The following is a 13834-nucleotide window of genomic DNA, read 5'->3' as shown; positions in this document are numbered from 1 at the left end:
TGCCTAGCAGTGACTCATGTGCAAGTAGAAGAAAAAAAGCACTACACTCGTACAGTGTCAGGAGCACGGGCCCTGGCAGTAGCGCTGATCACACATTTCCCCCGCGCTTTTGCTCTGAATACCTTCCCAGTCAAGAGGACAGCTTTCAGTTTTCTGCTGAAAATAACCTATCTTGGCTGAGATACCATCTCCAAAGGTTGTCACCTCTCATGTGCCAGTTCACTTTCCAGCACTGAAATCTCCTCGCTTTTGCTTCCACTGACATGCAAACACACAGCCAAAAGGCCACTGCAGACTCAGGAATCACCAGTTTCCATTTTTCATAAACTAGACGTTGACCTTGTGTGGTCAGACACGTGTTTTAGGCAGAGAAGCAGCATTTCATTACAGCTTAGGCAACACCCTGAGCACTGAGCCGCAAAAATGAGCAGTTCAGTGTAAGCTACCTATTCTGTACCAGTCTGGAGAAACTTTAGGCCAGATTTGGATTTTATTTTCACCAGTTTACAACCCAAAATCATGGGTAAGTGGCTGGGATTTTTGCAACATTGACATAAATAAACCAGAATTTGGCTTTGGAGGGGAGAAGACTGTTAAAACATAACTATCCTCCGAGTCTTTGACCTTGGCACTATGAAGAGCTACCTTTCTTTTACTCGCAATGGAATTAATGCAAAAGTACCCCCTTGGCCCACTGTATTTATTAAACTGAGTACCACTGAGGTAAGTCAGCAGGAGCGTGATGCCCGAACTGCACTCGCTCCAGAGGTCTCCTCTTCCACCCGCCCACCATCAAGCACTCCTCGCTTCCATGCTCTGCATTTCCAGGTGCCCTATGGCCCCCAGCTCGAGAAACGTTAGGAGCCATTAGCACGAGCGTGGCTACCAGCTCTGTAACAGTATGGAGAACCTTCATGCCTTATTTATTTATAATGGAAAGCAGTTGTCTAAAAAATAAATAAATAAAAACAAACAACAACAGCAACAAAAGCAGCGTCAAGTTGATTTTCTCAGAGTATTCCCCAGTCACCGTGCTGTCACAGTATATGGCGTGACAAACACCAACGCCCTCATATTTCAACATTTGTACTGTGGGATAGCTGAAGCAAAGTTGTTTTAAGTCAGCCAATGTTTACTCTGCAGGCATCTGGCTGTTGCATAGGTGTGGGAAGAGGATTGCCTTCACTTTCCGTTTTAAACAATAGTGTGTGAATCAGCATCGCAGTTAAGTGTACATCAGATTAAATATATTTTCAAATGCTTTATTCTCTTCTCAAATAAAAAAGGAACATCAGTATTCTCAGAGCTCAGACTTTCTTTACAGCTCTTTTTACTTTTTAAGACCAGCACAAGAGTTATTTCTTTGATTTTCGTGTACAATTTGGGTCAAGAAAATGCTTCAGGCTCCACTGCAGAAAGCAGAGAGAATATGCCGAACTATACTGCTACATTATTTATATAACATACATTTTATGCACTTGGACTGCTAATGTTTGCCACATGATAAAAACACTCTTGTTAGCTCGGAAGTCTCTATAAAACTGTACAATTTCTAAGCTTGTAATTCAAATGCTATTTTTGTTTTGGTTCTTTCTTGAAAACCACACATCCAAAACCGACTGATGCAAGTAACACAATATTAGTGCTTAGCTTAACAAAGAAACAGCTGCCATATATCAGCAGTTTGCTCAGCAAAGTGCTGAGGGCATTTTTTTTTCTGCATCCAAAAATATTAGTGGCCATATATATGTCCTGATGACTGTGTGATTCAGAGTCACTTGATTTTTTTCTCAAGCAAGGCTTTCAGCAATCAAAGGAGGAAAAAATAAGCATCCTCTGCCCTTTTATCCCACTTTGTATCTAATTTTTGTTTACTTTGAAAAAAAAAAAAACAGTGAAAACTATGTAGCTCCATGTGAAGAAGTAAGAGAAGAGTACTAAGCAACTACATTGCTTACCACAGAAACTGGTCCAACAGAAAGCAGCAGCTATTTAATAGCACACCCCCATGAATCAGGGCAGAAAGAGAACAATAATGTATCCAGTTAAAATAGGTGAGAAAAAGAACAATATAATAAGAAATGACTAATTTCAGAATTTAGCAAAAACAATTCCCCTATTCAGATCATACCGTTAAGATTAACGAGGATATACAGCTTGTCAAGAATTTGGTTTACATCTGAATTTGTAAGACGAAATGTAGACAAGCACATTTCCATCAGATCTAGCCTTGCATCTTCCCTTACCACCAGCTTAAATAAGCCTTCAGAAAGCACCCACCATCAGAAAGAGGAACGGACCACCTAAACACAAATTCAAGGGTTTTTACAGAGCTTGAATTCTCCTGGGGAAGAATGCCCATCTCCTGATTCAGCAGTCTTCCCTGTCTTACAGGAGCTGAGACCTTCAGCAAGGTCTCTCAAAGTCCCAACCTGCTCCCACCATGCTGGCTCACTCACACAGGAAGGGACCAGTCCCTCACACACATCAGCCTTTGCTTCCCTTTTTGGGGACAGCTTGTTACAACTCTTGCTCTCCAGGCACCAAACAGGTGAGCTTGCTTTCTAATCCAGCATCTGTATAGCAAGGCAGTTCATTTCTCCAGCTCCAGTGTCGAAAGCTTGGCTCCCTATGGGCCACATCAAAGTAAGACCTTGTCATGCCAAGCCCTGTCAGGGAAAGCTCTGTTTCTAATCATCCAAGTGGAGATCATTCTGCTTTTTACAAGGGCTCTTTGGACATCTGCACCAGCCAACAGAGTAGGAGTGCAGCAAAGCCAGAGAAGTGCCCTTGCAGACAGCTCTCGCTTCAGCTGCGTGACCTTCAAGCTCCTTCCTCAGCCCCTCTGTGCACTGCTCACGGACACCTTTCTTGGCATGAGTTAGCAGCACAATGATAATGCTGGCATGTTTAACAACAGTTGGTAAAATGACTCATCCTGCTTTGGATGTTTTACCCATCCCTCTGGCTACAAGTCACAAACATTTACCTGTTCCCTGTTTGAAATTAAGGTCACCAGATGGCATGAGCTGTCTCTGACAGCTCCGTTTTTTTCCTTCAAGCATTCCATTTTTGTCTGAGTTTGGTTGGCGGAAGCAGAGCAGAACCCATTCCTTTCCTACAGGCCTGTGGCGTGACACCAGAGATGGGATTAAAACAAAGCACGGGGCTGTGACCAGCACCCGTTGGCGCTGCCCAACCCACCACACTGCACTCCTGGGGTCTCTGTTTCCACCTTTGGCACCCAGCTGGGATCCCCTCACGCCACACTGCCTCCGTCAGCTTTAAACACCCACCTTGACTTCGCCCCCAGGTTTCGGCAGATTGTCAGCTCCTGTCAAAACACCAGCACCAGCACAGCCCCAGCCCTGCTCCCAGCACCTCCCTGACGCCAGAAATAGCAGCTCCTGCCTGTGGAGCACAAACCCTCCTCACCAACCCCCCGTGACGGCTCCGACAGCAACCAGCCGAAGCCTTCCCACGAGCCCACACCTCCCTGCACCCCCTTCCCCTCAGCACCTCTCTTGCAGAGGCAGAAACATGCAGGTTTATCGCAACACACCTAGAAATAATCCAGCCTCCAGTAACATATATATGTGTATTTTTGCTCCTGTATATACAGTACGCTCCTGCGCCCCGAGGAGCTGACAGCAGCCACCCCGAGGTGCCCAGATCTGCCCCTGGCCCTGCCTCCCCCCCACCCCAAACCCCAAACCCCCAGCCCCCAACCCTCTCCCCCCAGCCCCAGGGCGGCCCCTCCCGTGCCCGGAACTCGGCTTGGCGGGGGAGCGGTTTCCGCGGGGCCGCCTTTTCACGGTTGCACCGCGGCGGCCAAGATGGCGGCGCGCAGCCTGCGGGCCCTGTACCGGCCGCGGCTGCTGGCGGCCGGCTTCTCGCGGCGGGCGGCTGCCGGGGCCGAGTTCCGGAGCGCCTACAGCCTGGACAAGCTCTACCCGCCGCGGGGGGGCGGCGGCGGCGACACCGGAGACACCGGGAGCGTCCCGGCGAGTTGGGGGCACGAAGGGGGGGGGGGGGGGGCGGAAGAGGAGCGGGGGGCGGGGCCTAAAGGGTGGGGGCGTGGCCTAAAGGGCGGGACGCGTGGTGGGCGGGGCTTGGCTCAGTGGGCGGGGCCTGCGCCGCCTGAGGAAGGGCCACCCCCCCAGGGGCTTTGGGGTCCCCCTGAGGCGGCCCCACAGCAGCCCCTGACCCCCTCTGCCAGCCCCTGACGCCCCCCGATGCCGTTTCCAGGAGCAGGAGGCCAAGCCGCCGGCCCTCGACATCCCCATGGGTGAGTGTCCCGGCCCCACGCGCCTCAAGGGTGGGTGCTGGGGGTGTGAGGGGTCCCCCAGGGCGGTCGTTGGTGGTAGCTGGGGGTGCCCGGCGGTGTGGGGAGGTGCCCGCGGTTGTGGTCTGAGGTGTTTGTTGCCTGTGGAAGCTGCAATGTGGCTCAGAGAGACAGAGTGGGTTGTGGGCTCCCACACAGGCTTTAAGAGCATCAGGAAATTACCCATTTTTACCATCCTTACAATGTAGGATAGAAACATGCATAAAAGGTAACTTTAACAGACTTCTCTGTTTCCAACCCCCAAAACAGCCTGCACACAACATGCAGAGCTACACGTGAAGCAAACACACCGCCGAGTAACAGGCTTCCTTCAGCCCCACACGCAGTGTTTTGGGGTACCCCTGTTCTTCCCACTGTGCTGACGGGTCGGTGTCCCTCCTCCTCACGTTGCTGCTCTTCTCTTCCAGACCGACTGACTGTGTCCTACAGCCGGAGCAGTGGCCCTGGTGGGCAGAACGTTAATAAAGGTACAAAAGGGCTTCTCTGACTTAAGACCCAGTCTGTACCCAAGCATGAAACTAGTTTCTCTCTCTTTGTGGTGTAATAGTAGGAGTTTGAAATGAAAGAGCGCCTTTGTGCTGCCTGATGTTAACTTTTTCATTATTACTCTACATTTTTAGCACAACTTCTAAGTCTTCACATTGCCTGACACCAGAGGTAGCATATTTGGTTCTTCTAGAAGCACTCCTCATGGGGTCGTTGCTGCTACATGTGCCACAGGAAACATCACTTCTGTCTAATCTGTTGTCATTAATCATACAATAAGCCACCTGGATTCTTAAACTTTCCTATGCAACAAGCTGTTGGCTTAATTCAAATAACGAAGTAAAAAATACTTCTTGTTCTGCAATTGCCGTTAAAACAAAGTAGGTAGTAACTGGTAATAGCATTAAATCTCATAGTGTATAGAAATGCAAATACCATGAAAAAGTCTCCATAAAAGTTGTCTTTTGGAATGGTATGTAATAAAAGTAGCAAGAAAAAAATGTGATCCTTCAGGTAATGCATACTAGAATCATCATATGTTCAAAGCCAGCGGTGAGCAGACTGAATTACCTCATAAATCTTGGGAAGTCAAACCATTATGTTGAAAAAGGTCCTGTTTTTCCTCCCAGTGAATACTAAGGCAGAAGTCAGGTTCCACCTGGCATCAGCAGACTGGATCCCAGAAGCTGTGAGACAAAAAATGGCATCAATGGTAACTACCCTCTCCCTTCCAACCACTTTCTGAATTTCACTATTTCAGCCAAAACATGACAGGTAGAACGGTTTCAGTGATCACATCATGCTTTTCCCTCCTCAGCACAAAAATAAGATAAACCGAGCTGGTGAGCTGATTGTGAACTCTGAGGAGAGTCGCTACCAAATGAGGAATCTGGCGATTTGCTTAGAAAAAATCAGAGTCATGGTCACAGAGGCTACTGAGAAGCCGAAGGTGGTGTCTAAGGAGACTGCACAGGAGCTCATAGCCAGGTACTGTTATTGAGATGGCCTTTGATACAGGTTCAGACTTTTAACGTGACTTGGTAACAGGTACTCATTTGGATTTTCTTTAAAAAAAAAAAACAAAAACAAAACAAACAAACAAAAAAAACCCACACTGGTCCACTGGACCTTAACTGCATTCTCAGGTAACATCCCAAGAACAAGGACTGTTTTTCTGCCTGAGGACATCTGAATCTATATTGTAGCTGTGTTCACAGTTGAGTATTTATTTAAAGGCTTTCCTTGTACACTAAAAAACCTTTTCATTGTGTTTCAGGGTGGAAAAAATGAACCGTGAACGATTAAGACAGAAAAAGATACACTCGAATATAAAACAGAGCAGGAAGGCAGATTTCGACTGAGAACAGCAGAGATGGAAGTCCTTGGCACACCACCATTTTAAGAAATATTGTTGGCAGCTGAAGATGATACTAAACTTATGAGCTGGATTGAATAAAACCTGTCCAAAAATGTAAATAAAAATAATAAACATCTTTTGAACCTAAGGATACACTGCAATAGTGTCTTCATCCGGTCCTGTGAAGCTTTATGAGAGCACCCCCTGCTGCTGAACATGCAGTAGATTTGGGGGAAAGAAAAGGAAGAGTAAAAACATTCTAACCACAGATTTAAATAACAGAGTGTTTAGTCTCACCTTGATTAGTTAATTTTTTTCCCCCCTAACAGCATAGAAAGATGTCACTTTGACAAGTTAGCCTAAAGCCCTGGCAGGAATTGGGCTGGAGGCAATTGCTTTTAGCACTTGAAGACAGAAACCATCTTTTAAGTACGGGAGTTTTTTAAGTATGGGAGTTTTCTGGCGTGTGAAACCCCATAAAGCCTCAGGCCACATCTTACAAGCTTCAAGACTGAACCTTAGTGTGGAGTCCTCCTGTAGTGGACCCTGCTTAAACAGAACACAGTAGCATGGTGTACTGCGTCCTCTTGGTGTAATCCTTGTACATTGCCACCACTGGATTATGTGGTGGTGTATAAAACTAGGAAAGTCTTCATAAAAGCACTGAAATTATGCTTTTTTTCCCTGTTTTGCAGGGCCCCAGTGGCCTAATGGATAAGGCACTGGCCTTCTAAGTCAGGGATTGTGGGTTCGAGTCCCACCTGGGGTGAAGAGAGGTAGAGTAATGTTTTAGGAAAGGAAAGAAAAAAAAAGAAAAGAAAAATCCCTGAGATGGCTGCACCCATCCCACCTCTGTGCCCCCCCCCCTCCCAGTGATGGGAGCAAAGATACCAACAAATTCCCTGCAGGGGAAGGGGCAGCCACCAGTGCCCCCTCCCACAGGTGAAGGGCTCTGCAGCCCCGGTCTCTCCGAGCCAGGATTTGGGGGGTGACACATCCAGGTGAGCATTGCTGCCTCGGGAGCACGGGAGGCATTTCCATTTGGGAGGAGCAGAACAATCCCATACAAAACCTTCCACCCAGCCCAGATTCTGTGTGTTTTATGGACCAGGAGCCCTGCTCCTTTCCCCATCCCCCTGTGCCTTGCCCGAAGGAGTGGGGCTGAGAACAGAGGGACAGAAAAGGAGTCGGGAGCCGCAGCCTTGCACCCCCCAGAGCAGGTTTTGGGGTGCCGGGGGGGGGAAAAGATCCACCCCAGATGGGACTCGAACCCACAATCCCTGGCTTAGGAGGCCAGTGCCTTATCCATTAGGCCACTGGGGCTGCCCAAAATCCCTCTCCCGGTGCCCTGAGTTAACTCTCTGCTGGCCGGACGGGAGCACGGCCCCATGGGGGGGTCTTGCAGAGCCCCGGGGAACGGGGCCCGTTTGATCCCGGCCCCCCCCCGCAGTAAAACAGAAAAGCACGCGGGGAGGGGGAGGCTCGGCGGGGGGGTGGTTTTTTTAGCTTTTGTCCCGCCCCAGTGGCCTAATGGACAAGGCACTGGCCTCCTAAGCCAGGGATTGTGGGTTCGAGTCCCACCTGGGGTAAAAAATAAAAAATAAAAATAAAAAAAGCCCATTTACAACCCCCCCATGGACACAATCCGAGTGTTTTCTCTCCCTTTCTGCAGCAAGGCCCTGCTAGGAGGGGCGATGTCCCGTCCTCCTGCCCCCAAACGGCCCCATAAATCACCGGCCCTCCCCGCAGCAGCTCGCGCAGCCCCGGGGCTGAGCCCTCGCCCCTTTTATCCGCCCCAAAATCGGCCCCAGCTGCGGCTCAGCCCCGCTGCCACCCCTCCGGGATGGGGCTGCAGAGGGTCTCGGGGGTGCTGCCCCACCGGGAAGGGGGGAAAAGGGTCTCTGGGGAATCGGCAGGGCAGATGCTGCCCCCAAAATTGCTCCAGCGGGGGCACCTGGCCTCGAGTCGTGCCCCTCTCGCCCCTAGGATGCCCTCACCGGGGGCAATTGAAGGGCTCTGGGGTCTCTTCTGGCCCTGTAAAACAACCACGAAGGGACTCGAACCCTCAATCTTCTGATCCGAAGTCAGACGCCTTATCCATTAGGCCACGTGGTCCCCCGTGCCCCCCGTTTGGGGACACCAGCACACACCGAGGGGGTCCCCCCATGGTTCTGCCACCCCCCAGCACCCCCCAAATCCCCATCCCAGCATGGCCCCGCTATAACGTGACACCGGGATGCGATGAGCAACACCCCGGGCACCTTGAAGCTCCTGCTTCGTCCTGCATGCTCCTCGTGGTCCTGCTTCGCTCTTCCCCCAAACCTGTTTCTCATCGGATCCTAAAAAGGTAACCCCAAAGGCTGCAGGGCAGGGCGGGCGTTTTAACAATCTCCTGCACCCGCAAGAGGTTTACCTCTCCTACACCCACAGGCTTTACCTGTCCCTACAAAGGGTTTACCTCTTTATTTATTTATTATTTTATTTATTATTTTATTATTTTATTTATTTTATTATTATTATATCTATTTATCATTTTTTATTTATAATTTTATTTATTTATTGTTTTATTGTTTTATTATTCTATCTATTTCTCATTTTTTTATTTTTTTATTTTTTATTTTTTATTTATTGCTTTTTTTTTTAATGTATTATTTATTTATTATCTTTTTCCCGGGGGCGGGGGCTCCGCGCCAGCTGTGCGCTGGGGCCCGCGTGGCCTCGCAGGGAGGGCGCCCGGCTGCGGAGCTCGGAGTCGCGGGTTCGAATCCCTGCCTGGCCCCCGCCTCTCCCCCGCACTGACTGCATCCCTGGGGAGGTCTTGTGTCCCTGCTGGTTGCTCGGGCTGTTTTATTCCCCCCTCCTGCCCCACAGCCTTTGCCTGCCGGCTGGCAAAGCAGCTCCTCAGAAGCGGCACACGTCCAGCTTTCTGCTGCTCCCAGAGGTGGGAGAGGAGAGAAACAGCAGAAATACAGCCTGGTGCCACCCACCAGAGTGACCCCATCACTCATGGAGTCACCCACACCACGCGCTGAACCCGCCAGGGCCCCTCAGTGTGCTGCCAGGAATATCCCAGCGTGACTTCCAGGAGAAGAATACAGGAGAACACTGCACAGAGGAAGCCAAGAGGTCGCCTTGCTCCTGAAACAGAAGCCCCCAGGAGCCATCGGATGCTGTTCAAACTCTGGGAAGGACACAAAGCTCAGCCTGCTTTCAGTCACCCTGGTCCCAGGCAATGCCAGCCCATGGTGAGGGCCGGCTCTCGGGGGGTGCTGCTTCCCCGGAGCAGAGCCAGATCCTCCCGCACCTAGCGGAGAGAAATGACTTGGAAAGAAACTTCGCTTTAGGTTTTGCTGCTGGGATATCACGCCTGGCTGCACCACCTGCTCCTGGATGAGGTGTCCACCTTCACACCAAAGCCTGGGGCTGTTTGCAGCAGCTCCTCGTCGCTTCCCTTTCTCATGGGATCTCAGCTTGGATCACTGGCCAGGAGCACAAATCTCCTGATCCAGGCAGTACCACCCGCACGCCTTGGCTGTTGTTGGCGCAGCAAAAAAGCCTGGAGCTGCTGCATGGATCTCGCTGCCCCCAAAAGTCCGTCCTGGTCCTCCTCTTACCCCCTGCATTCCCTCTGTGGGCACCCCCTTTACAAACTGTCTGCAGAGGGTGCGCTCAGCCGGGCCCCTTCAGCAGCTTTCCTTTATTCTGCCTGCAGAGCCCAGTTCTGGGCGCTCCCATCGCATTAATCTCCTTAATTAATTTAGGAGGATGGGAAATTCCTCCTCCCCACCCACCGCCCGCCTCTACCAGCACGCCTGGGAGCGCTGCACCAAAACGGGGAGAAAAAAAAAAAAAAAAAAAAATGAAAAAAAAGACTGGAAGCACCCAAAAAGCTCACCCCAGATGGGACTCGAACCCACAATCCCTGGCTTAGGAGGCCAGTGCCTTATCCATTAGGCCACTGGGGCTGCACAGGGGGCATGTCCCCGCCCGGCTGAACGGCCCCAACCCACAGCGGGTGGCAAAGGGGCTGTGGGATGTGTGGGTGCCCTCACGGGGGACATGGGGACACGGGGGGACACGGGGACACGCGCGGCCTCGCCTCCCTCTGCCCCCGCCACGCATCCCCCGGTGGGATGGGGAAAGTGGGAAGCAGCCGGGAACCCCCCGGGGGGGGCAAGGAAAAGGGGAAATGGGGTGTGGGGGCACCAACCCGTGTGGGATCCGTGCCCTGAGGGGTGAAGGAAGGGGGAAAGAGGGAGAGCGACGGGAAAAAAAGGGAAAGCCGACCACGAAGGGACTCGAACCCTCAATCTTCTGATCCGAAGTCAGACGCCTTATCCATTAGGCCACGCGGTCGCCGCTGGTGCAGCCCCTGCTGATGCTGCCAACCCACAGCATCGCCCACCGCGACCCCCTTCCGTGTCCTGCCTCCCTCCTGCCTGCCCTCCAGCCTTCCTTCCTTCCATCCTTCTTTCCCTCTGCCCTTCCTTCCTCCCGTCCTGCCTTCCCTCTGTTCTTCATTCCATCCTTCCTTCCTTCCCTCCATCCTTCTGCCCTCCCTTTCCTCCCTCCCTCCGTCCTTCCCCTCCTTCGTGCCCTGGAAGCCGCAGAAGATCCGGGGGCCCCACAAGGAGGGCTGATGGATGAGACCGAGACACCCTGCAAAAGGCAAACGGGGTACGCCTGTTCCCCAGCTGACACCGCAGGGGGGGGCTGAAACCCTCTGAGAGGACCCCATGGGGTCCATGCATAAGGGGGGGGATGTCAAAAGCTGCCAGAGCTGGGACAGATTCACAGCTCCGGTCCTCTCACATCCCACCTGCTGCTGGGGGATGTATGGGATTTCTGGAGGACAAGTCCCAGCACCGCTCTGTGGGGTCACTGTCGTTAGCTCCGACCACCAACACCCCCCGGCCCCACTGGAAGCACACAGATCACCCCCTCCCCATGTCCCTTCTGTCTGATTCCACCCCCGTTCTGTTTTGCACCTGCTTCCCTCCTCCTGTCCCACACAACCGGAGGCCACAGGGCTCGGGTGCCACCTCCAACATCGCAGGAGATTGGGATTTTCCAAGCACACATTCACCGGGGCTGTTCCCCCACAAGGGAACCATCACTTCGAGTGCCTGAAGGCATCACTGGAACCACAGCAGGAGAAATAGGCAGCAGCAGAGAGGAGGAGGACTGAAGGCGAGGCAGATGGAGACAGGAAACAAAAAATCTGAGACCTTCAGCTTAACTCCGAGGACCTGGAGCAGCACCTCAAGAGCACAGGAGATCAGCAAGGAGGTGGAAACGGAAAATCAGCGGGTGCAAAAAAGGCTCAGTGCTTTAGGAACTGGGGACACGCTCTAATGCCCCACACCCTGGGCTGCTACGAGGCAGGACCAGGCTGCAGGGGGAGCAGCCTCTCCTCCACCCCCCCGCACCCCTGGTGGCACACAGGCACCAATTCCTATTCCATTTCTGTGGGGTTGCAGCAGCCTCTGAGCCCTGTAAATGAGAGAAGATTTGCTCTTGAGTGGCTCTGGCTCCTAGCCTCCTCTCTGTGGAGATGAGCCCTTTCTTTCCCTCTCCCTCAAATTGTCGGATTTTTTGTTTAATGACCTTCCGATTCCCTCACCACAACTAAAGACCACTCCCAAGAGCCCGCTGAGTGCATAAATCCATTAGCAAAGCCTCCCTCCCAGTGCAAATATAGAGTCTGGCTTCCGTTTACAAAATACCCATCCCTCATTAATAAATACCAAATCAACTTCCACATCACAAGTGACGTGCCCTGGGCCATCCGTAAGGGACGCAGTGCCATTCGCCTCCTTATTTGGAAGCAGGAGAAGATGCAGCGAGCTTTTATAGCTATCCTCACCCTTTCTCTTGGGACAGGTAAGTTAATGAGGGCTGGAAAAGCTTTAAGGACCTCTGTTCTGGTCTGTTTGAGAAGGGATTTTCCTGAGTTATTGACACTTTCCATACCCACAGCTCCATACCCTCTCTCTCCTGGTACATCTCTCGTCCACAGGTTGAGACCTCTCCTGATCCTTTTCTGATTCCAGTGGATTTTTTCCCAGCAGGGGCCGCTCCCAGGTACATCTGCACGTACTACGATGTCATCGAGCACCTGAACATCACCTCCCACAGCAAGCTGCACGCGCACATACTGCCAAAGACGAACTGGAAGGAGCCTCTGGAAGTGAACATGGATTTCATGCTGATCGCTATTCTCTCTGTGGTAAGGACGCAAAGCTCCTCTCAAGTCTTTACAGCCCAGAAACGTGCGATTGCCAGGTCAAAGCCTGAGTTTTCTGCAAGGCAGGGCTGGGCCAGCAGGGCTACAGGTATGAGAATCAACCTCTTCCACTTCAGCTGCCTGCTGCTTGAAAGCATTTGGGGAAGATCTGGAGGATTTTCTCTCTTCTTCTAGGAAAAAGCTGGAAAGCAGGCCCAGGCAAACGGCCTGCTTTAGACCAGGCTCTAGGAAGAACTGCACGGAGTGCCTTAACTGAGCATTTCGGACAGGATTGCAGAGCACCGGTCTGTTAACATCAACACCTGTATTTTTCAAACCATGGGATCTGCTGCTTCACCCTGCTCTTCAGTTGTAGGACCAAGACCCTCGACCTCTCCTCCTGAGCCGGGTTTCCACAATCCTGCTGCAGGGGCAACAGTGGAGAGCTCCTGGGCTCTGCACAGGACGTAGCTAAGAAAAATCAGCTAAATCTCTCCCGTTTTGTTTCTCTAGGCTGAAAAGCTGCAGACGGTCACTTTTTATTTCGTGCTGAGCTTGGTAGGTTCCTTCAGACCGTTCCTCTCCTGTGACACCCAGCACGGCTGCTGGGGCTGAGCCCAGCACTCATCTCTCTCCTGCACCCTCTTCCCCCAGGAGTGGAAGAACGCCTTTGTGACTTGGGACCCGCAGGATTTCTGCAACATCTCCAAAATTGTTCTGCCAATGGACTCCTATTGGTCGCCCCCCATCTTCATTTTAGAACGGTAGGTCCTCCTTGCCTTTTTATCCACTGGCTCAAGAAAAATACCGTGGATGCAAACTGTTGGTAATGTTGTGGGAAATGGGATAAACTCATTTGGGTAAAAGCTGTTCCTGTAAGCTAAGTGTAACCAGGAACCTCCTAACTTGTAATACTGGGAAGAGTTTATACAAAGCACTTTGTGGCTTGGTAATGTTGTAGCATCTCCAGAAACACCCCACCTAGGCTGTAGTTAAACCTGAAGAAACATCAGGGACAAATGATGTAGCAGAATGAAATTGCCCTTAGCAGTTTTTATAAGATACCAGGTAGATCTCTTTGGATCTAATAGAGGGTCAGGCACAGCCACAAGATCTTTGGCTGCAGGGGGAAAGGATGGGGAGGCAGCACAGCAGAGAGCCAGCCAGTGAGCCCTTTCCCCAAGTACGAGTGGGAAGCACAAGCCCCAGGTTTCCTTTCCTTGCTGCTCTCCTGCACGCTGCTACATCCCATGGCTGTGTGACTGCACGGAGCCACCCCAAAAGGATGCCTACAGCCCAGGCTTTTGTGGGATTTAGGAGCACCGCAGCATCCTGGAGCTCCGTCACTCCCCATCTTTGTTTCCTCCAGGGTGAACGAACAGAAGTCGGACTTGGAGTACATGGTTGTCACGCACAACGG

The 13834-nt window shown here is 51.6% G+C and overlaps 1 protein-coding gene across 1 annotated transcript; it reads left to right on the top strand.

Moving 5' to 3' along the window:
* Positions 1-3828: 3828 nt before the first annotated feature.
* Positions 3829-6341, top strand: MRPL58 (mitochondrial ribosomal protein L58). The gene is made up of 6 exons (XM_084298685.1): positions 3829-4004; positions 4249-4288; positions 4753-4812; positions 5461-5543; positions 5649-5818; positions 6108-6341. The coding sequence occupies exons 1-6, from the start codon at positions 3837-3839 to the stop codon at positions 6190-6192; spliced, it is 606 nt and encodes a 201-aa protein (XP_084154811.1). The 5' UTR covers positions 3829-3836; the 3' UTR covers positions 6193-6341.
* The last annotated feature ends 7493 nt before the right edge of the window (positions 6342-13834 follow it).

This window comes from Netta rufina (genome assembly GCF_964035555.1).
Source record: "Netta rufina genome assembly, chromosome: 19".
Lineage (NCBI taxonomy): Eukaryota > Metazoa > Chordata > Aves > Anseriformes > Anatidae > Netta > Netta rufina.
Note: the sequence above shows the minus strand (reverse complement) of the source record. Positions and strands in the feature narration are given on the sequence as shown.

Coding starts and splice junctions, on each gene's coding strand:
- MRPL58 (XM_084298685.1), top strand. CDS start 3,837: ATGGCGGCGCGCAGCCTGCGGGCCCTGTACCGGCCGCGGCTGCTGGCG. Junction 4,005..4,248: donor GAGACACCGGGAGCGTCCCG/GCGAGTTGGGGG, acceptor TGCCGTTTCCAG/GAGCAGGAGGCCAAGCCGCC. Junction 5,819..6,107: donor GCACAGGAGCTCATAGCCAG/GTACTGTTATTG, acceptor ATTGTGTTTCAG/GGTGGAAAAAATGAACCGTG.